The sequence below is a fragment of the Pleurodeles waltl genome, chromosome 3_1, assembly GCF_031143425.1.
Source record: "Pleurodeles waltl isolate 20211129_DDA chromosome 3_1, aPleWal1.hap1.20221129, whole genome shotgun sequence".
Taxonomy (NCBI): domain Eukaryota; kingdom Metazoa; phylum Chordata; class Amphibia; order Caudata; family Salamandridae; genus Pleurodeles; species Pleurodeles waltl.
This window is the reverse complement of record NC_090440.1, coordinates 1,628,597,592-1,628,622,032: the sequence shown is the minus strand read 5'-3', so window position 1 is coordinate 1,628,622,032 and position 24,441 is coordinate 1,628,597,592. Positions and strand designations below refer to the sequence as shown.

General features: G+C 39.8%; 1 protein-coding gene across 1 annotated transcript in view; it reads left to right on the top strand.

Moving 5' to 3' along the window:
- The window catches only part of LRP2 (LDL receptor related protein 2), a 363,947-nt gene that overhangs the window by 291,432 nt on the left and 48,074 nt on the right, over positions 1-24,441 (top strand). The window contains exons 54-67 of the mRNA XM_069225286.1: positions 87-264; positions 1,194-1,390; positions 3,683-3,928; positions 4,872-5,000; positions 5,532-5,651; positions 7,776-7,892; positions 8,004-8,120; positions 9,458-9,595; positions 9,938-10,060; positions 12,093-12,221; positions 12,538-12,669; positions 13,323-13,454; positions 19,605-19,748; positions 22,696-22,861. Coding sequence (XP_069081387.1) covers positions 87-264; positions 1,194-1,390; positions 3,683-3,928; positions 4,872-5,000; positions 5,532-5,651; positions 7,776-7,892; positions 8,004-8,120; positions 9,458-9,595; positions 9,938-10,060; positions 12,093-12,221; positions 12,538-12,669; positions 13,323-13,454; positions 19,605-19,748; positions 22,696-22,861 — 2,068 coding nt within the window. The remainder of the gene's footprint in view (positions 1-86; positions 265-1,193; positions 1,391-3,682; positions 3,929-4,871; positions 5,001-5,531; positions 5,652-7,775; positions 7,893-8,003; positions 8,121-9,457; positions 9,596-9,937; positions 10,061-12,092; positions 12,222-12,537; positions 12,670-13,322; positions 13,455-19,604; positions 19,749-22,695; positions 22,862-24,441) is intronic.

The following is a 24,441-nucleotide window of genomic DNA, read 5'->3' as shown; positions in this document are numbered from 1 at the left end:
CACCCCATGGTTTTATAGCAGGTAAAGAATTGTCATGTTTTAATTAGAGGGACTGTGAAAGACTGATGTTATTCTATTTTTTTCAGTAAGCAACCCCTGTGGAACCAATAATGGTGGCTGCTCCCACCTCTGCCTGATCAAAGCTGGAGGTCAAGGTTACAGCTGCGAGTGTCCAGACAACTTTCTGACAATTCAGCTTGGTGCCATCGCACGCTGCCTGCCCACGTGTTCAAGCACACAGTTCTTATGTGCAGATAGTGAAAGGTAAACTGCCGGGCAAGTCAAATGTCACTGTCAAAATATTCCTTAAGGCAATTATTGGTTTTCTTCAGAAATAGACAGTTTAATATCACAACAGCAGAGAAGAGAAAAACTACCAAAAGTAGGTGGATAATTTTTAGTTGCCTTGCATTTTCCTAGTCAATCAATGTGAGCAGGTGTTTAAGTAGTGACAACACAAAAAATTATTCGCCCCCTTCTATAGTAAACAATTTACATTTTTGGACATGGCACTCAATTCAAGTCCCTAAGGTAAACTCCCAAGACCAATAGTAAATGAGCATAAATATTTTATTGTTACTGTTTCACTGCAAAGAGACATATTCTAGAGATTAATTTCAAGGCAGACCGTTTAGTGACAATCAGCTGTCTGACAGTTTTAGCCTGCCTATTGGCTGACACATGCTGATGAAAATAGGTTTCGGCCTACCGTTATTGGACTTCAGTCCACCATTTTATTAAATAGGATATTACACTTTGTCCAGCATGGTCGTTTAAATTCTTCATGAACACCTAGCTATCATTCACAATTATGTCACTGTATTTAAAATAGTATTTATATTAATTTGTTTATCTTGCCTCACACACATTATCTCTATCGACAAGAAACAGTCACACAACAGACTGGCAATAATTGGTCTCACTAAATTGAGACTATCATTCTACAAATGAACGGTTTGAAATTAAGTAGACATGCATAATACATATATATTACTCGTCTGGGTATTGTTTAAATCAGGTTAGCTAAAAGAAGAGGTCATCTGATGAATACCAAAATAAGTGTGGCCAGTGAAGAACATTTACAGGCAAAGATGTGCTCAGCTTCTGTGACTTCGCCACAAACCTAACAGTTATAAATGTTCTTATAAATTGACTGCGAATTGATCACATAAATCCCCACATTCTCTTTTAAGGTGCATTCCCATTTGGTGGAAATGTGATGGACAGAGGGATTGCAGAGATGGATCAGATGAGCCTTCTCTTTGTCCACATCGCTACTGCCCAGTGGGACAATTCCAGTGTAACGATGGCAACTGTACAAGCTCCCATTTCCTGTGCAACACTGTGTCCGATTGCCCAGATGGATCTGATGAGGATCAGGTGCTGTGTGGTATGTTGCAGAAATTTCACTTTATCTCATAATGTTAATGTCATCTGTTTCAGTGAAGGAGCACATGGATTTAATCTTTGTTTTCTGTTATATCCTGAAATTGTGAACTACAAATGTGATCATTTAAATATTTCGCAAATGTTGAGTCATGCCTTCAAATATTAGAAGCACCTGTGAAACCTGATATAAACATAGGGAAATGTAAATATGTGTCAAAGGAGCACTTTCAGACCTTAAAGTACATTATGTTTTTTATTCATTCTTCTTAACTCACATGACCATTAGCAGTTTTTTTCCCTCGAAGATAAATGCTTGATATATTATGAGACATAGATTTGTATTGCGCCTTGTTCTACATGTCCTTGGTCTCTTGGCAATGTTGAGGTTCCAGGATGAAGACCATTGCATCTTGGCTATATATGTTTGCTGTCTTCACAGCATAAACTTAGCTGAGATGTAACAGAATGCTATTACTGTCTGGTGATTGCAGTTTGTAACACTGGAAGTGGCTCTATGGGGAGATTGGGCTATGTGACTGTCTATCACATGCCTGCAAGTGCAATCAGTGACCACTGTGTTTAAGTTACCATATACGTGGAAAACCATTCCTGTCTCAGTGTTAAAAACATTGTAGAATAGAGGCTCAAGAATACGAGTATGTGGACATGAAAGTACTGTTAAGCCTGTGGTGTCGCCGAATCTCTTCTGGCACCTGGATATATGCCCTGGATCAGTGTGTGTAATGTGAATCCAAACAATTGTCAAACAGGGGAGCCAGAAAGAACATGTGTGGAAGAGGGTGTGTGACATTAGGAGGCCTGTCCTTCTCTCTCTGTTGGCTTGTGACTGGGCAAGTAAGGCAGGAAAATTGCAGAGGTGAAATGCCTAGGTCCTGCTTTCTTTACATCATGGTCCTAGGACAATGATGTATTATGACATTGTCCAAGATAACAATACTAGTTACCTAATTAAAGAGATCTTTTAAAGAACCAACATAGGGGTGATGGATAGCAACAAAGCTTGATAGAAATCAGAGGGCAGGCATTTGGTAATTGAATGTGGGCCTAACCCAAATATTCCTGAACTGGCTGTACCGCTAGAGGTACCGCAAGAGGTAGCACAATGTAATTTGGCCTTGATTGACAAACATCCTTACACTGTCCTTTTTGGCCAAAGGGGCTGATTACATGTTGCATGGCCATGAAGGCATGGTAAAATTGCATACAATTCAACTCTAATCGTCCTGTGAATCCACCTCAGTACCATGCTATTACAAGTTAAACCCTTGGAATGGGGAATTAGTATCTGAGACTAATTTTTCTACTAAAACCACACAGAATACCCTCGTTCCATGAGGTGTTATGAATACGTTTACCACCAGCTCTGAGCAGGTTTTGCAGGGATGTCTTGGTGAGGTGGAGGGTGATGGAGGGAGGTGATGGAAGTAGGCGAGTTAAGGAGAAGGTGCTTTCTGGTATGCTCCCTTGGTTAGAAAAGTCGAACAGCATTAGAGATTGGAAAAATCAGAGGAGTTCTCCCAAACCCAGAACCAGTGTATAAAAAACAACCCACTTAGAATCAGGTGGCGTGGAATTCTTGAGGTAATTCTGCTCCTTCTGACTCATGACCAAGGCCAAAAATGTTCATTCTTCAAATGGTTATTTTAGGTAAGCATTTCTTCCATAATTTGGCCTTCTGTGCCACTACATTTTAGTCATCCTTCAACATATTTTTAAATGATTCCATTACATGTAGTGTGTCTTCTGGGGGATCTGGTGGATGGGACCTCCTTTAATGTCTGGTGATGGTTAACCAGGTTATTCAGTGATATGCAAGCTTTTTTATCCTCAAATCTCTGACTAATTATATCAAGCTCTGTACTTTTCTTATTATATTATGCCTCAGATAACAAAAAATGGAGGGCCTGATTCACAATGGCAAGCTTACACACTTGTGTATGTTTACTCTTTTTCGCTATTCACAAAACTGCAATTTAATAGTAAGACTCCGCAGTTGGGGTGGAGAACACCGCACATAAAATGATAAGCCTGTCCTTTCTATCTGCTGAGTCTTGGTACTCATAAACTTACTATTAAATTGTGTTTTGTGAATACTGAAAAAGAGTAACCTTACACAAAAGTTCAAGTTTACCTTTGTGAGTCAGGCCTGGAGACTCTAAGAAGATAGCGTGTTCGAACCTTTGATCCTTACTTGTATTGAATGAGCAGCATAGAGAAACACGCATCTTTCTCAAAAGTGTCATATTTTGTGTGTTGTTTGCTCTTTGTGTAGCCAATCACCAGTGTGAGACTCACCAGTGGCAGTGCACCAATCAGCGGTGTATCCCTGAGGCCTGGCAGTGTGACGGAGACAATGACTGTGGAGATAACTCAGACGAGGAAAGCTCCCACTGTGCCGGCCGGACCTGTAACCCGGGACAGTTTAAATGCAACAATGGTCGCTGCATTCCGCAGAGCTGGAAGTGTGACGTGGATGACGATTGTGGAGATCACTCAGACGAACCGCTTGATGAATGCAGTGAGTAGCAGGAAGGGAAGGGGTTGGAATGATGCTTAGTTCAGAAATTAAAATATGATTAGTCCCAACATTTGGCCTGACATGCAAAATCATCTTCAATTGCAATTCTTGGGAAATAAAAATAAATCTTTCTCTCTCTAGCAGTGACAAAATAGGGAATGCACGGGGAAAAACAGAGAATTTGAAATCCCTCACTAGCCCAGTGTTGTCGATGCAGATGATAAAAATGTGTTCGTAACACTCATGGGATGTAATATCGTCTAGAATTAGTAACTGATTCCCGTCAACAGAGAAAATTACAATTGCTTAGTTAAGATGTGGCCTTCATTACCAGCATCCTGCGAAATGCAGGTATGTGTTGTAACTCTTGGTAACACACCTGTGAACTTTTTGTGACAAAAAACGCACTCTTGCAATTTTTCCCCTGGTAAATTTCAGCCCCGAAAATACCAGGGGATGCAGATGTTTGTATGGGCTCAAAATCCCCATGATTTGCCCCATTTTGCAGGGCTGAACTTGGCATAGGCGATATGTACGCAGCTGTTAAAGTGCAATCCCCGGGGTATCAGATTTTAGCAGATATAATAATGATAAGATTCGGGGCTGGGTCAGTTGTAGTTAATGTCTGTGTGGCTAAAACTGCACTCTTGTACCATGCAGACACTTATTTATTGTACTAGAAATCTCATTGTCGTCTTATTAACACATAACAATCATGAAGTGTTACTATTCTCCTTGTAGCAATGAAAGCAAATTATGTGAACTAAATTGTATTTGCCACGTTTAGCCAATCTACTAGCTTGATAGACCATAAAGATCATTTCACGAGCTCTGCATAAATCCAATATATAGGCATTGCTGTTAAAAGCGGTTGCAGGATAAAATGCAGCCATTGCAAGTCCATCAATTGATTTGATTAAAAACATATTTGTGTGTGTTTTAGTGGGGCCTGCTTACCGCTGCGACAACCACACAGATTTTGACTGCAGAACAAACTATCGCTGTGTGCCGCAGTGGGCCGTGTGCAATGGCTATGATGATTGCAGGGACAACAGTGACGAACAAGGTTGCGGTAAGTTTTGGGAGATGATGAGCGCTGCATAAGCCAACAGTTTTGAAAATAATCTTGAATGTGTGTGGCATGTGCTTGTGAGCATCTGACACAGACGTTATAACAGTATTTTACAGGCTATAATTATAAGATAGGTAAGAAGATTCCTAAGCCCAGCATTTAGTGCCCGCCACAAAACACTAGCCACCCTACAGTGTGTATGAGCCGCTTTAATACAACAAATATTCTTCAACAATAAGCTACAAACATCATGAAGATTTTAGACAACATTTAGTAGTTGTCACTCAGAAGCACACAGCTGCTAACGTGTTTCACAGAATTACCCTACATTCTGGAGTCTTAATGGCAAAAAAGTTGAGGCAACAAATCATTTCAAGTCTGTGAAGGTTGCAAAGGTTTTCTGAAAGGGATGAGCTTAAAATACTCTAAATATGCTAGGAGAGGGTCAAGAGTAAGGCGCCAGATCTGTAGGGAGTGGCAGGTCTTGGTTCAACCAGCTATTCTTTAAACTTTCCTCGTTTATTTTTTTAGAGGTATTGACTTGTGATCCTTTGGGGGATTTCCGTTGTGACAATCATCGGTGCATTCCTCTGCGATGGAAGTGTGATGGTGATAATGACTGTGGCGATGAATCCGATGAGCGCAACTGCAGTAAGTTAGAATTTCTTTCTGTGTTTTTTTTTAACCAATATTAATTTCTTAGAGATATTAAAGATTTGGTTGGTAGAGTGACGTTAAACTGTTCTGATGGTCTGGTTTGCTAACCACTAAGGGTGAGACAATAACTACTCTGTAAATCAAAATGTTTATTTCTCCCCGGAGTTATTGGCACCGGTGGCTAACATACAATAATCATTGTGCACCTACAGATTCCTGCATGTTTCCCCTAGTGTTACATCTGAGACTTTGGCTGCTTTGCCACATCTTGTGATTTAATTGTAGGTGGTATTGTCAGCCCCATAGATATTACTAGAATCATTACCAAAATTGTTCTCAGTATACTCCTACATCTGCAATATCAGTTGTGATATTTCTAGCCACACCATCTATATTACAAGCATTGCTAATGTGCTGATTTACTGGGCAGAAATTTATGGTGCATTAGCATTGCATCACCTACCGTTCGACTGCAGCTAATTTTTGATCAATTATATCAAGGAGATGTTCAGGCTCTTCCTAAAGCATGTGAAATAGTGTGCCACTCATAGCAGCTGAGTGAGCAATGACAGCTTTGGGTGGTTAGGTGCTAGTTTGGATTTTGCAGAATCCAAACCCTCATCTTGAATGTCTTTACCATCTTCTCTGCCACCACTGTGTCCTTGGTGCGCTTTAGCTAGTAATTATTAAAACAAGTATGAAGGAGGGCAATATCCAATTCTCCTGGTGCACCAGTTAAGCCTCTTATCTAAGCAAAAGGACTCATTAAACCTCCAAAGTGCCCATTTGGGAAGTTTACAGCAGTTCTGGAAGTGCCCCTGATAGGACTGCCTTGGCCCATGAGTGCTGAAAATATTGCACAAAGAAAATGTTCACTGTTGGGCCCACATCTTCTGAGGCAAACTGACCTTGCAAAGAGGACACCTCCATAGTCTCAGAAGCATTGGCAAGGCCGGAGGCATTTCAGCACAGAAAAATTGCCACTGCATCAATACTGCAATTTATGCTGCTGTGTTCGGCTTGCCGTTCGTTAAGATGATTTGGAATCCCTGTAGCACAGCTACAAAATGTCCTTTAGCATTGAAGGTATTTAAGCCTGGTATTAGTTTTTAAATGTCACTTCACACAAGGAATATCTGTGGTAGCTCAATGATCTTGCTAACATTGTCTTAAAATATAGGGTCAGATGTACCAAAGGATTTTACCCATTCTGTGTCTATGGGAAAATGCTTTAGTACATATGGCCCATAATCTTGAGCTGGGTAGCAAGAAAGGAAATCTCTGTTTAACAGGACCTTTCCCTTAAAGGTGGACAAGCCACTAGAAACTCGAGCCAGGCTCTAGCCAGGTTCCTGGTGCTCGCTCAGCTCAAGGTCCTGTTTGAACCTCGAGCCCAAAACGAGCTGAGTTTTACTGTGGCATCTGCCTGCCACCCACACACTAGCCACATGTGCCGAAAATTTAAGAAAACATTTTAATCTTTGATGTAAAACTTGAAAGGGAAACACAGACCCATCTAGTGGCTGAATGACACAGTGTGAAACCAGATAACCTGAATAACGCCGGCTTTTCTGCTTTACCAAACTGTGAGATTCTGGACAAATATTTTATTTCCTTTGTATTCATTATTGCATTTGAGAGCACTTTGCAGCATGTGAGGTGGGGCTGCGTGCTGTACAGACACCTCTCTTGTGCCTGAATTAAATAGAATATTACGTTGCTCCAGTTTACACTTTAAGCCACATATAGGATGCACACTACAAGTGACTTGCCTTTTAGTTCACTAATGGCAGTGACATCATGGCGCGGCGGACGGGGAGGAATATGTTTTAGTTAACCTTTCAAATGTGCCAGTTTTTAATGAATGCCTCTCAAAGAGTTATGTAATCTGATGTACTAAGTTGAAACACTTCTGCATGTTAAAGAAAAAACACTTCTTTATATTTTGAACACCTTATCATATAGTTATATGGTGTTTGTTAGACTATTTAAGTGCAAATATTTCCAGGGCGTGGGTCATGCATGAGCTCTTAGAGCTCCGACACACCACTGGCTCAGCTCTGGTTCAGTCTCGCCCACTTCTACTCACGCTGAGTGTTATCATCTCCTTTTCTTAAGGTCCTCGTGATTGTACAGAAAGTGAACATCGTTGTGACAACCTCCGCTGCATTCCTAACCGCTGGGTTTGTGACCACGACAATGACTGTGAAGACAATTCTGATGAACGGGACTGTGGTAAGTTAGCTCAGTTTATCCAAATAAAGCTTGGAGAGAATAAGTTATACATGCAGGTGCTTCTCCCACTAATACCGTGATTACCTTTATGACACTGTTTCCTTTCTCTAGAACTGAGGACCTGCCACCCTGATTATTTTCAGTGTACTAGTGGCCACTGTGTTCCAGAGCGATTTCGATGTGATGGAAGTGCAGATTGCCTCGATTTCTCTGACGAGTCTACTTGCCGTGAGTTGAAATCTGTTACTGGAAGTTTTTAACCTGCAGTATGCTCAGCAAGCAAGTCAGATGTTATACATTTTCATGAATATTTCTCACTTAAAGAACAGTTATTTGATTATGTGAAAGGTTTGACGTACAGGTAACATCCTGGCACTTACTGTGCTGCTACTGGCCCTGTTTTCAGAAGGAAATTGCATGTGGTGTTCCGATACATGTTCATGGCCATTTACATGCTCAGATTAACCACCTCCATTTTCTGTCCCTATTACATTTGGCAATGTGGTTATCTGGGGCCGGTGGGACCTTGGGGCCTTCTGTGATTGTGTGGGAGGAAATCCTATTCTGCAGCAGAAAAATGGACCTCTAGGGCCCCTCTTATCACCTGAGTCACAGGGCAGTTTTTGTTTTGCATAGTATGGCAGCATTTATATAGGGATTTATATTCCTATGTGGGGCACTCTAGCTCTTGCCCCTATAGGGCTGGGTGATGGACAAGACCTGTAACAGATCTGTCTGATATGAGTGTAGGAGGATTAAGCTACAAGTGGCAGCCGACCACTGAGTGGTATAGTATTATTACCTGTGTGGGCCAGAAAGGTTTTATGTGAATTGACATCACTTGATAATTTTAAGAAGCAACACTTCTTGCTTACCTGGATGTAGAAGTAGTGTACTGGTTAGGTTGTTCCATATCTGTTCTGTAAACTGCAGATTGTCCTTTGAAGGTATCATTTTCTTTCTGGGTTATCTCCCAAGGTTGTGGGATGGTGTAGTTATCTTTGAAATTGCTTGGCTGTGGGATGGTATAGTTATCTTTGAAATTGCTTGGCTGTGGGATGATATAGTTATCTTGGAAACAGCGATTTTTCAACTGCCTTCTGAAGTGTGTCTCCTAAATGCTTTTTATGCTTTGACTCGAATCTTGGCTGGTAGTGCTTTCCAGAGCTTGGCAGATAGTACTGTGAAAGCAGTGCCTACCTGGAGTTTGGTAAGGAGGTATGATGAGCTGGGGTGTAAGCATGGAGCACAGAGTTCTGTTTTTTTTTTTAATTTAACTTGTTTGCGTAATATTACTCCCCAATGGGCAAGATATGCGTTGGTAAAAAATGCCATTCTATAAGTCGGAAGGATATTTTGAAGAACCTGGTCTCAAGGGTTTCTACTGCATTGAAAGTTTATCATACATCTACAACTGTTTATGCTTGTATAAAATGCACTTTTTAATCAAAGTCAAGTAACCAATGAGATTGTAAATCTAGTCAGTTGTGGTTAGCATACAATTTGAATGTACCAGAAACAATAATATTTTAAACTTGGTACATATCTTGATTTGCTTTGACCAGCAACCCGCTATCCAAATGGGACTTACTGCCCCCCTTGGATGTTTGAGTGCAAGAACCACATCTGTATCCAGCCATTGTGGAAATGCGATGGAGACAATGACTGTGGAGACGGGTCCGATGAAGAACTTCACCTGTGCTGTAAGTGACTGTTAAAATAATTGCTAAAAAACTGTCTGACACATTGGTTTTGGACAATTTTGAGAAAAAAATTGCTTTTTCCTCTGTGTTCCATTTTAATGTGTACAGCAAAAGGTTCGCTCAAGTACATGCCCTCTTTTTTAATACTTTAGTGCATATTTACAATGTGTCGACCCTTTTGTAATGCTTCTTTGGTTATTAGCCCCAGCCTTCAGCTTTCACCGATAACCCTTGAGCGGGCCTTTGACTGGCAGTGTAGCCCTCAAAAGTGGACTATAATTTTATAGCTTTGTTCAAAAGTGTTGTTCTGTGTGGATAACATCAGTATATATTGCATTTCAGTGGACATTCCCTGTGAGCCACCATTCCGCTTCCGCTGTGAAAACACCCGCTGCATCTACAGTCACGAGTTGTGCAATCACATCGATGATTGTGGAGATGGAAGTGATGAGAAGGAAGAGAACTGTAAGTTTTCTTGGCTCTGGTCTTTGGTGCTTATGGTAGAGAATTTTATTAGTTTATAATATACAGTAATTATATGATGCAAATACCGATATTGAAGAACATTTTATTTCGCACGTTCTACAACTGAACAATTCACCCTCGAAATACCTAGAATGAGAGGAGACAACTAGCAAAATACCACGATTGATTTTGTATGTATGAATTGTACTAATGTATTATGCAACATATTCCCAGATAAGCAAATTGTTTCCTATGATTGTTACTTGCAAAATGGCACCATCACTCCAGTCAGAGAGACTCTGTATGAAATGATCTTAACACAGAAGAGCAACGGAAGAGCAAAAGCATCTGGTTACATCACAAGTTGTTTCATAATTATAGCTAATTCCTGTGAAAACACCTTTGAGCAATGGGTGTTATTTTCTTTGCTGTAATGGCATTTGTATAGCGCTTTCCATACTTCTTGCGAGACCAAAAGCTATTTCTGTAGCGTAGACTTCTATTTACAGCTCAGATTATTCATTTTATTTATATGTTTTCAGTGTATTTATTTAGATGGGGTTTTCGTTAGCCTGAAAAAAGGTTCAAGCAGGCATTTGCGAGGTGTACTTTTCGTTTAAGAAACAGACAACAATGAAAAGCAATTACAGCTCATTTATGATTAAATATTGCTTAGTTGACTAAGGAGCATTCAAAAGAGGGCAGGACCCAGCAGGTGTTAGCACGAATCTGTGTTTAGATTGCAGATGCGATTGCTTTACAGATGGCTTAAGTGTTCATTGAAAACGTGAGCCCTCATTCTGCCTTTCAGAACGGACACATTTAAGCTAATATCGGGGGTTGTGGTTTTTGTAACATTTCCAACTCCCCACACTTTTGTGTTTATTGGGACAAGTTCTCCTGGCCTGTCATGAAACAAAGAGAACAGGTATGACAGTGAAGTGCTCTGCGAAGGAGGCGATGTTTCTACAATGAATTATGGAATCTTTCAGATTTTCTGTCCATCACTGAGATGATTAAGAAGCATTTTCTTGTCAAACTGCTCTTCTTCAGGAAGAGATTCATGTTTGCCTATATTGTGCTTTGTTTCCTAAGTTAACTCAATGTTCTGTTAATTTTCCTCTCCTTAAGATGTGATTTGTTGCCCTTGCAGTTATTAGCCTGTCAAACCTCGTATCATATCTTTTGGCCCTATTGACATGTTGGCGGTGTGACGGAGTATACACCCCACCAACATGACCCTCTTGATTTATTTTCGAGTGCACCACTGATTTAGCAATGGCAGAGACTAATCTGTCACCCCCATAGCCAAATTTCATGAAGAGTAGGGTTTGTCAGAGAAATGGCTACATGTATATCCCCCTAATCAGGGTGGGTAGAGATGTATTAGCTTATTTATTGTCTGTCACTGCCAGGAAAACCCAGGCTGTGAGGGACAGTAAACAGCAAACAACGCTACCGGCAATGACAGATGACTCCCATGACGAGGGAAACATTCCTATTTTTATTTTCAAAATGAAAATCCTGTGTGAGGGTTTTCTTTTTGAAAATAAAAAAAAGATAACTGTGTGATGCAGGGTTGCGTCATGCTGACGCAGCCCTACGCTAAACAGTGAGATGCATGGACAGGAACCCCGTGAGGGCAGTCCCTGCCAATGAATTCTAAATGACCATTTTCTTGGTGGTGATCTATAAATTTGGTGGGCACAGTAGTTTACTCCGTCCCCATGGTGGAATGGTGGGCCGTCCGCCAATATGTAAATCTGGCCCTTAATTTTGAAGTGACTCCCACCCATTTAAGAAAGTGCTTGGAGAGTTATTTTGTCTGGTCTATCTTGTGTTGTTATACGTTATAATTGGCTTACTTTGGGTTTTCGTGTGTTATACTACACATTTCTTCTAAATTTGAACATGATTTTTTAAAGAATGCGATAAATGACTTTCTGAATCACACAAAAGTGCGTAACTGAAAAGCCACTTAGATTTTTCTATTGAACTAAAAATATTGACCTGTGGCTCATGTTTTTCATAGGTAGAGCACCGACTAATGCACCGTGTACTACTGAAGAATATAAGTGTGCCAATGGGCACTGCGTAGCTCTGCACAGTGTATGTGATAACTATGATGACTGCGGAGACCACACAGATGAACTTGGTTGCAGTAAGTTCACCCTTCATTGTATCAGCACCATTTGTGGTAGAACTGAATGTATTAGTGTGACCTCCCTATTTAGCACCAGTTTATCCAAGTTGTATGAAACTTTTGTACTTCCGTGTTAAAGGGACCTTTTTTAAGCTAAATAAACCTTAAGGACATAGTTAATAAAGTGGCACTTGGGTAGGTTGTCTGATGATTGTATATTTTAATGTATAAATGTGCAGGGAGGATGTCCCGCACTGTACTCGATGCAGCACAATGGGAATATCATGACACAAGTCCTTTCTACTTCCATTTACATGTTTTTAATCTTCCCCAGATCCGGGAGCAGGTCGGACGTGCTCTGAAAATAAATGTGAACATAACTGCACCAACCTGAATGAAGGCGGGTTCATCTGTTCCTGCCACCCTGGATACAGAGCCAGTGACAGTGACCGGAACTCATGTGATGGTAAATAATCAGCTCACTGTTTGTGGGATGTGTTGGCTGGTGCAGTGCCTTAGTGTGTACAAATGTATTTTTTACACCAAATGGTGCATTCTAATGCGCTCCCTGCGTTTCAAGACTTTGTTTTAAGAGGTGAAACATTTGATAGGGATTAGAGTACATTCTTGTTTTATATATAACGCCCAGATGCTATCAATTACGTGTTAATGTTGCATACTTATATGGTTCTCAATAGTAAGCCAATGATGGCAGCAGAGGCCAGGCTGGAATATATGTTCATACTAAATATGTCAATTGCCTATGCTATACAAATGGTGAATTAAATGGAATTCTCTATTCCTAGCACAAAAACAAGCATTAGGAAAGCCAATAGGACTGAAGTTTCTTGCCAGCCTTTTGGTTTTGTCAGTGCTTGTTTAATTGTCACGTTTTTTGTAAACCTTTATCGTTGGGGCAGGTCAGAGGTCATGGCATGGGTTTGAAGGTGGAAAGACAGACTCATTCTATCATCCTTCAACATTTTTGAGGTTAGGATGTCAATGTAACATCGGTATTCCATTCAATTCCTAGCACTGTGCCAAACCATTGCAGCATACAGGGCATCCAGAAAAAAAAAAAAAAAAAATAACGTAACTTTTGTTTTTTGTCTTATCTAGATATTGATGAATGTCAAATCTATGGCTCTTGTCCGCAAGACTGTAAGAATTCGAAGGGGAGTTATGAGTGCTTCTGCGCCCAGGGATTTAAATCAGTCGGTGATCATCAGGGCAGGCAGTGTGCAGCAGATGGTAAGTTTACCAACACCGTGCAAAGCATCTCCTGTCCAGATAGCTACAGTGACCTCTAGACACCCAAAGCATCTCCTGTCCTGATAGCTACGGTGACCTCTAGACACCCAAAGCATCTCCTGTCCAGATAGCTACGGTGACCTGTAGACACCCAACACGTCTCCTGTCCAGATAGCAATGGTGACCTCTAGACACCCAAAGCATCTTCTGTCCAGATAGCTACAGTGACCTCTAGACACCCACCCAAAGCATCTCCTGTCCCAATAGCTACGGTGAACTCTAGACACCCAAAGCATCTCCTGTCCAGATAGCTAGTGACCTCTAGACACCCGAAGCATCTCCTGTCCAGATAGCTACAGTGACCTCTAGACACCAAAAGCATCTCCTGTCCCGATAGCTACAGTGACCTCTAGACACCCAAAGCATCTCCTAGCATCATTGACTTAAAGGGTGTTTAAAAATGCTCATTATTAGACCTCACCAAAAGTATAAGCCATAGGCTAGCCTTAACAATGAGGGTAACCGACAACCAATGTTATTGACTAGCTTCAGAGTCAATAATGGGGAAAACACTTTTGCACCATTTGTCTGCTTTTGCAACAAGGCTTGAGGAAATAGATTTTGCTACTGGGCAATGTTATATAAACATTTTTCACCAGATATTTTTTTTTCTTGCATAGAAAATAGAGCAAAGTGATTTTGCCTTACATTTTGTGCGACCTTTCATTATTAAAAAAAAAGAAAGAAATAAATGTGTTTTCTCTGCATTAATATGCAAAAAGCAAAAGCAATATGAAATGTTTACTATAGTGTAGTTCTTAGGTAGCAAGACTCAAGAAATGTAGAGAATAACCTATTTCCCGCATTCTTCGTTTTGAACAGCAAAACATTAGCAAAATACATCTGCTCACTAATTTTGATCAGTGTCTAACTTTTCTAAATCTAACATTTAGTTTCTCAATTATTGTTAATTGCTAGATCGGAAGACAAACACCTCATCACAAGTTCTGACGGTATCTATCTCAATTAATTATTTACATTGTTAGATAAAATTAGTGTTAAAAAAACATCGTTTTGCAGCAAATTTGCTCCACACAGAGTGCTCTGCCTGGAATATGAGGTCAGTAGTATTAGGAGTTTTTCACTTGTGGACTTCAGATGGTGCAAGCAGGTGAAGTCTTTAGATGAATTATTGGGTAAAACATGCAGTAATCAGTATGGGTGGGTGTAACTGGTGTAATTCTCTCTAGAGTAATTACTCATAACTACCACAAAATTACTCGTAATTATCCATATTTACGAGAGAAGCGTAATTCAGCATTTAACTTTATTTTCTCAGTGCAACATGCGCTCTTGCATATACAAAATAGTACTAACTACAGCAGTATCCAGCAGCCTCTTGTTCTCCCTTAGTTTGTTATTCCTGTGCTCCTACTGTAGGATTTGTGCCCTAAATTACTATTAATTACTCAAACTGGCGTAATCTCATACTTTTGGTAATTTTGCATTACAGGAGTAATGCGTAATTACTGAAATTATTCTGATCACTCCTGCTTAATTAAAATTTCACCCATGCCTAGTAATCAGTGTGAAAGCACCAGATCTTGGATGTTATTCTTTAAAAGCGTGGAGCTGAAAGTATTTTACCAGCCTCCTGGGTTAACGGATGCCTACGACATTGGTAACTTCAGGACGGAGGTACAAGGTGTTTTACTAATTGGGCGGTGGTTTTGCTTCTAAAGTGGCAATTCTTGCAAATGTTAATCTTTGCACAATTCAGATTTCAATGAATTTTGCCATTTTGGATCACTTTGAAGAGGCAGATTAACAAAAGCATTTACGAGTACAGGAAGTAGTACTACATGAGTACTCTCTCATGCCTTTCTGAATCAGCCCAAAATGTCCATCTCCCTATTAGTAAAGGTAAAAAGAGGGCACATTCCTTTTTGTTTTTGTTAATTGTATATTAGTATCCACTGACTATTCCCATATTTTTCCCATTTTAGATGTTTTTGGGCCAGTTCAGAAAGAAATATACAGTGAGCAAACAAGTACGGCAGGAGTACTACTTCAAATACTCATGAATGGCTTTGTGTATTGGAGTCTATGTGTGGCCTTCACTGTCACTGTTGAGAATTGAAAGAAATCCCAATATCTTATTGCACCCTTCATTATTTTGAAATGAGCATACATAACACCAGCCCATTTCGATCTCCTGTGCCATAGTTTACATCGGCATAACCCTGGAACAGTGCAGAATGTTTCAGTGCCAGGAGCAATCAAAATAAATTTTAACAGCGGTGCTCCCAGCTTCAGCAAAGGAGCTGTGTATGCATTTTACAGCTGCAACAGTGCACTGCTTTTTTACCCAACTGATGGCTTTTGGATGCGAATTTTCGATTAGATTAGAAAATGATCATAACAATACAGTTTATCAGCATATTGCAGTGAAATAACATATGTGAAATGGCTTCTTACTAATTGTTCTGTTCATTAGGACCCACTTAAGAAATATGAGAATAATTTAAAATTGTCCTTCTGAAGCACCATACATTATTGTCAGGTATAAATGAATAGGTAAAAAACAGAGTTTCTTTCATCGACAGTTAGACTTAGTAAAGTATGTCTTGAGAGCCCTAAAACTAAGGCGTTTTTTTGCATTCACTTCCTAATTACCCACCATCAAAGGCTGCTTGTGATATTCTTGTCAGCAGAAAGAAATTAGTGGAGGTGCTCTCCTCTCCTCAGAAGTCCAGGGCTAAGGTAGCCCTGAAGATTAAAGGATGAGATGTTTGGGAACAAAGGTGGAATCTTGGCAGCAGTCTGCCTTCTTGGTTAGGGCCCAACCTGAAGTGCAGCAGCCCGTGGAGGTGTGGACAATTTGCTTTGAAAAGGAAAGCCGCAGAGTGGACTTTTAGTACAGGGAGAACATGCACGGTCATGAAAGGTATATCAGGCAAACAATATGTCTAAGAAGGGATCAGAATTGTTGGGTGACTGGTCTTTTAAATCCAGGAATTAATGGCAGACAAATTTCAGACTAGAGACAAAAAGAATTCTGACAAAGAAAGAATATGTAGTCTCCTGAAACTTAATGCATTTAGTTTATCTTTATAGTTGGAGCATGTTAGTGCCTAGTAAGGCATGATCTACAAGACACAGATGTTCTTTGTGCCTACATAGCACACTGTTCAAGATAACTAACCATTACACGGATAGAAACTGTATGTTATATTTGCACGGGTAAATGTTATTTATTAGATGCAATTTAAATGTTATTGACTAAATATGTGTGTTAAATATTTTTCCAAACAAAGTGGTGAAATAAAATTGAAGATACTATACATTCATCTTTCACTGTGTATATGATGTATGTGTACCTATGGACGTCTGACACATCGCATACCTTGTCCTTGTGAGTTTGTACAGTGCTCAGTGTGTGTCTAAGAGTGTATGAACTACAGAAAATATATTTCGCAAAGTTCTGATATCAGAAACCACTGAAGAGTCATTGATGTCCCATACCTCACTCTTAAATGCGGTTCAGTAATGTTTCTCAGGCATTTATGACTTTTACCAATACTTTTGTGGTGTCTGGGCCTAATGTTTCTCAAACCTGTTCTTACTAAACCTATACACTCTGCTCACATATCAAAGCTTCTGCACTCCATCTAATACTTAATGCATAAAGAGCTGCACATTAACAATTTGTTTCTTCATAGAGTTTTACAGCACAGTTTTGCCATTTTTAGTCCCAAATGAATAACAAGCATGTGCAATGCAATGGGTCTCGCGTTTGCTCGAGTTAAAGCTATTGGTGTTGTAAACTCCTAATCAGACTGTTCTTACCACATAATCTGAAAAAGAAAAGTAAAACAGTTTCACATAACTAATTGGACTTTTCTTGCCACATAAAGTGAAAATGAAAAGTAAGACAATTTCACATAAGCGAGCGGCGACTGCTATGAGGGCAAAGCAGACACACAAAAGGAAACAGAAGTTCGCTAGCAGTGAAACGTACCGGCAAAAGTGCAATTAGCCATGTAACCGGCAAAAGTGCAAATATCCATGTAACAGGGTCGATGTTATGCAAAGCGCTGGGCTACTGCCCAGCGAGATTACACTGCCCATGAAATAAAGAGACAAAGTAGTCCAGAAACCATACCGAAAACATGGAGCCTCATATGTTTTCAGTAGTTGGCCGGTGCGCTCTAGGCAGGCTAAGCACCAGAAAAGGCATGACGTATGTATGCCTTTCACTAATTGAATCAAGCGAATTTTAAAAGGCAAGCCCACAAACCAACCAAACTGATGGGCGTGACATGGGCGTGGGTAAAACCCCACAGAGAGATTACATCAGGGACAGGGCTATTCGTGCGCTCGACCCTAAAAAGCGGTTCTTTTACTCAGTTTAATGGCATTAGGTTTATCAACCTTGGAAGAATTAAAATAAGTTATTACTTATAGTGCTATGATTCCATCTTGTGCAAGAAGCTAGCTTGTCACACGATGAACTGTCTTGTGAAACATATCATGGGTCCAGCTACAATGCTGGGGATAACAAGTGCCTTTATTGGAACCAGTCCCTTTTAGTTTCTGAGCAATTTAATAATGTGCATTGCTTTTATCCAATAGTGCATGATTACTAAATCCAATAAAAAGAAGAAAACACATCAGGAATCAAATGCAGCCCACTCAAATCTCTGTAGCAGGCGCACTTGCAGTGTGCAGCTCACACAATAGAGTGTTTCTCATAAATCACATCTGTTGGGGTTTAAAATTGTCCTTGCCTTTCAATGGATGGCGGATTAATGTATTTGGAATTTTACAAAAAGTCACTTGTATGATTTATGAAACTTATCTGAAGGCATTTTGCAACCCAGCGAGAAGGAGGAACTCCTCAAGACATTGAATGTGAGATCTTAATGCTTCGTAACTAGCTAGTTATTGTAAGCACCTGTACCTTACTTAAATTGATGGGGTAGTTAAAGATTTTTAGGTCTGGCTTGGCAGTGCAGTTGTCTTAGACTTCTTGTTACCAAGGGCCAGATGTAGCAAACATTTTTGCGGTCGCAAAAATGCATTTTGGTATGTCACATTTCCAATTTGCGACTACATACTGATTCGGTATTAGGAAAGGGGGTCCCTTTCTAATACCGAATCGCAGAGGTATGTATGATTTTTTTGTGACCGTGAATGCGGTCGCAAAACAATCGCAGTTACCACCAAATTAAAATTGGAGGTAACCCATTTGCAAAGAGGAAGGGGCCCCCAAGGGACCCCTTACCCTATGTGAATGCATGCAAAAACGTTTGTTTAAGAGCAGGCAGTGGTCCTATGGACCACTGCCTACTGTTAAAAAATGAAAACAAAACTTTTCATTTTTCATTTTTAAATGCATCCCGTTTTCCTTTGAGGAAAACGGGTTGCATAAAAAAAAAAAGATTGCTTTATTGCTAAGCCCAGCAGGCCACCATCCCTGTGATTGGAGCCATTTCAAATGGCTAGCAAATTGCGACCTACCTCATGAATATTAATGAGGTAGGTCCATTTGCGAGCCCTTGCGAATCGCAGTATGAAACTCCTGGAGTTTCTTACATTCCAATAGCGATTACTTAATTGTGATTCACAAAAAATCGCAATTAGGTAATCACTATTGTGAAGAACGATACATCTGGCCCTTAATCTTTAAAATATACCTACAGTGGGTTTGGCTTCACCCATATGCTATTGGCTTTTTGGTTTATCATTCCGCCTTCCTGAAAGTGTTTCTTTTGGAATGAATGAGGAACTATTTTACATCTGAAAAGAGACACAATTATTAGACGCTCTCAAGTTCCATTCTTTACCTCCTCTTTTAAACACAAATAAATCCTTTTTGTACTGTTGTTTGGTAAGGGCTGGCTTTTATGAGATAAACAACATTTGCAAATCCATTACATGTAAACAGCAATGAGGTTAAATGTGTTGGCACGTTAAAGATAGATCGACTAGCTTTGAAAGTGTTTGCCATTGTCCTAAAAACATTGGGCCACTGTAAAAAAACTCAAAACGTAGAGACATTTAAGACCTTTCAAAGTCCCTCAGATATCGTGTGCTTGAACTTGTAATCAAAAGTTAATGACAGTTGTACTGTTTTGTCGTCTGCAGGAAATCCTCCATTGTTATTGCTCCCAGACAGTGTGCGCATCCGCCAGTACAACCTCTCCTCAGAGCAGTACTCAGACTACATTGATAACCAAGAGCACATCCACGCCGTGGACTATGATTGGGATCCAGAGGGATTAGGGCTCAGTAAGTACAGTCTTTTTTTCCTTTTCACCTTTGATGTGGGTGTTCAGTCACACCTCGTTGTCACTCTTCTTGGTACACCACACTGGGTCTCTTTTTCAGTCTTTAGACCAACTTTATCACTGCTGATGTAGCAGGAGCATAAAGGATTTAAGGTAAGCAAGGGCGATGCCCCTATCACCTAGTTAAGTGATAAAGACAGCTATGATTGGGCTGAAGAGGATTCCTCTCATCCACTGGGCCCCGGTGCCACTGCACCTACTGAATTATAGAGAACTATGGCTCTGTACATCACCCCTACTTTGACACTCGTTTTGAAAATAATTATGTTGAATATAACGTTCAATACAAATTAATATTTATTCTAATGCGGCGGGCCAACTGAAGAGCCCTATTTAATGTTAACATGAAGAACAAATGAAAAAGAATGAGTATTACTATCACTATTTTTATGTGCTCTTTGCTGTTGCATACACCTTTAGGTATATTACTTATGTTTCTTGGGTATGAATAAGAGGAAAGGCTGCTAGTTTCTTTTACTGGCTGATGTATATGTTTTTAATCAGTGGTTAGCCTTTGCATTCTCTCCCTCTCTGTATTTTAATGGTGTTCTACCAAAATACCTTTTTGTATTGTTTCTTTTGCTCAATCTTTTCTCACCCTCTATAAGCCGAAGTTCAGCTTTTGTATTGTTGTACCCAAAATAAAAATATCAAATTAGTAAAAATCGACATTTCCACCCTACAATGGAACACATTTAAATTTGCTCTTCAGCTGGAGGTGCCAGATTCCACATGTTTAGCTGTACCTGAATACGCGATCTGTTGTAATCCACTTTGTTGAGCTCAATTCATAGGAAGTTTTAAAGTATAAAGCACATTTAAACACCGATAGATTTATATGCTGCAGTGATCTATGCATCCTTGAAAAGTGATGAAACTTACACAATCATTTTGGCAGTCTCGTTCCTTTGAATCTTTGATGCTGGAGCCCTATTGCTTCTGGACTAGCAAGATTTGGTGTCTAGTTTTACCGCAAACGGTCATTTAAGTCGTTCAGTTTTTTAAGCTATTCATTCATTGATCAGGATTATATATTGGGGTGTCATCAATTAGAAATTAACAGTTTACATTTCCAAAATGGGTCATTGGAAGAAGAGATGAGTAACAACAGTCTACTATGATTCTTTAATAATGACAGGAGCTTTCTGTAGCTGAATTTTAGAAATGAATAAAAAATGGTGGACTGCTAGCATGAGAAAAAGTGTCTTGTATGAAGATTAGAGACTGATATTTTTAGTTGGTGGAGTTTGCTTCCTTGAACATTCTAACTACTATTAGAACATTGGAATGTTGGTAGCTCCATTGAAAACAATGGAGTGCTGCGGGCTTTTACTGGCCGGTAAAAGCCCGCAGCACCAACATTCCAATGTTCGCTTTGTTCACAGCAACAGCTGTGAACAAAGCCTCACGGAGCCCGAGGGGATTTTAATCCCCTCGGGCTCCGTGAACATTTTTTTTTTTTAATAGAACATTCTGCCCTGAGTGGCAGAATGTTCTAATAGCCTTAGAACCCGCCGTAGCGGGCTCTACCGGCTATTAAAGTCCCTCTCCCTTGGCCTTTAATAGCCGGTAGAGCCCGCTACGGCGGGTTCTAAGGCTATATTAGAACATTGGAATGTTGGGAGCTCCATTGGAGACAATGGAGTGCTCCGGGCTTTTACTGGCTGGTAAAAGCCTGGAGCGTCAACTCTCCAATGTTCTTTGTTCACAACAACAGCTGTGATCAAAGGCCTCACGGAGCCTGAGTGTATTTTAATCCCCTCGAGCTCCGTGAGGACTTTGTTTTATTTATTAGAACATTCTGCCCCCTTGTGGCAGAATGTTCTAATGTCCGTAAAGCCCTTCACAAGTATCGCTCGCTACAGCGGGCTCTAAGGCTATATTGTATTATGAGTCTTGATCAGGCTATACGGATAACCTGTCATTAACCAGTGTTCTGGCCACTCCACAAGTGCCTATCTTTAAGACTATTAACATAGTTCTTGAGATGTTGAAAGAAAAACAAACTTAAAGGGCACTTCTTAAGTTGTGTGGGTGGCTGCAGGTGGAAGACATCAGAACTCATTTTTGGGACTGGGACGTATTTTTTATTTTCAGACTTTGACCCAGAGCTAGAGTGAGAAATGTAGAAAAGGGAAGATGAGTAGAAAACAATATATAAGTAAATAGTGACAAAGGCAGAAAGCTGTGATGAAAAGGAGTGAGAGAAAGAGGCAGGAAGTGTGAGGGGTGGATAGAAAGAGGCATCAGAAAGACTAGGCAGCTTTGATATTCACTAACGTTTCTGCAGTGCTGACAGCGGGTACCTAGGATAAACTATTCTGTGCTGCATTTATTTTTTTCGTTATTTATGATTATTTTATTTTTACAAATTAGGCATTGGTAAGCAGCACAATTTTATGAGCCTTTGTGAGGTTATGGGAAACGGAATAGAAATAAATTAAAAAATGCAAAACGTTAAGTTGTATTCAGTTTTTAAAATGCATTACTGTTTATATAACATAAAAATTTACAGGACATTAGGAGGGTAAAATACAGTGTATGGTCCTGGACTGAATGTGACTTAACATTACTCATCTCTCTAGAAGTGTTATTGTTGTAGCCTACAGTTATTTTCTCTCTCTCTCTCTCTCTCTCTATATATATATATATATATATATATATATATATATATATATGTATATGTACCCACATGCAAATATATTATTTAGGTACATATTAACAGGCATAACTTTTTTTTTCCTAAAAGCGAAATTATATAAATATTTTCTTTATAATATGTCCTGCACATGGGATTCACATTTTACAGTATGAACGAATGAAGGGCGCACTTTTATTTTCAGAGATATAGAGGTGCTTGTAAAAATAACATTTTGGTTTTGCTGCAGGCATTGTATACTACAGCATTCAGGGGCGTGGTGCCTCCTATGGCGCCATCAAGCGAGCATACTTACCCACTTTCGATTTCAGTGGAAACAACCCTGTAAAAGAAGTTGACTTGAACCTGCGCTACATTACAAAACCTGAGGGCATAGCTGTGGACTGGGTAGGAAGGTAAGCTGACTCAACATTTATCCCTACGTAATAGAAAGAAAAATGAATTTGCATTGATGCAGAGCGCATATGTACAGTACATAGTTTATTCAATATGTTGCTAAAAGGAACCTTTTATTTTACACTGGAATTCAGATCATCTATTTTGTTTATATATGAGGAATGTAGCAATAAGACCTCCATTACATCTTCATCTGTATTTTTAGAGTGGTAAGACGACACCACTTACTGCCAATACTTGGGGGTATCAGTAAATCAGGTTGCATTATTACCATAAGTTTGAAACTATTTGTATTAATGCCACTATGGAATGGGGAAGTACATGTGGAAATTAGTGTAAGGGAAGAACCAAAACGAAAGAGTAAGGTAATACTGATATAAACAAAGAGAATGTTGGGCAAATGCTCCACCTCCGACGTACACTGTTTTAAAAGTGCAAAGGATATAGCTGTGTATTCCAACTAAGTGAAAGGGAATAGATATTGTGGCAGCTGTTCCCTAAACAGTGTGCAATGCCCACACGGTGGCGCTACAGCATTAGTATAGGACAAATTAATGCACAATGGAACGCGATCTCTTTGAGGACTCACGTCTGCTGAGAATACAAATAAATAGGGTATTTTTGTTGTTGTTTTGAAGATATCTAGAACGCCTCTGCCTCTCTCTTCTACGCCGCATCACTCGCAAGCAAGAGTACTTAAATATGGCGCTCTTAGGAGTGCTAATGCCCTGGTGCTCGGGGTTCGATGTCATGGTTTTCTTTCACTTTATTTTTGCCACCCCAACCTCACACCTACTCAGAAACTCCGGGGAGGGTTAGTAGGGGCTTATCACAGTATAACATAAAGAGATCGCTTGGATTGGATCTTGTAACGTTTTTTCACGGACGCTGTTTCATGTTTGATTGTAAATTAAGGAAGTGTTTGATACAGACATCTGTTATCACCATTATGAAAGAAGGTTTCTGCTTGGAGGGGGTTGTGTGCTGGAAGAATGTTTGTGCATGTAAGGTGTGTGGCATTTTGATGTGTCCTGTTGTCATGATGCACCATTGCAACATGATGTTACTGTGTTATGCGTTTGTCAATTAATATTGCTTTCTGTTTTGATTGTTTTTCGTTTTCTTATATTTTAATTACAATATGATGTTGCTTTGTGTGTAAAATTGTGCTTTGTCCCGTTATTTTCTTTAGATATGTGTACAAATGCTTCTACACACATTTCCACCCCAAAACAAGACACGCCACTGGCATTCCTGTTATAAGCACCACTTTCCTTTGTGTTAAAATAGTGATGCTCCAGCCCTTCACCTATTTAAGACACCAGCCAGTCCACGACTGTAGCTGAGCCTGTTTTTTTAAATTAGCACCTGCCGTGCTTTCCTTATGGTATCCGGCTGACGTTTTCAGCCACAGTTTTAAATATTGCTTTAAGTAGTTGAAGAACTAGAGCAGTATTTTCTCTTCCTTAGCCAGGGGCAAATAGTTGCTTGTCAGTGTAACATCATATCATCAAAGTGATTTGCTGCTTTAGCTGGAAATGTAGCAACATTTATTGTCATCTCTAAAATAACTACTCAA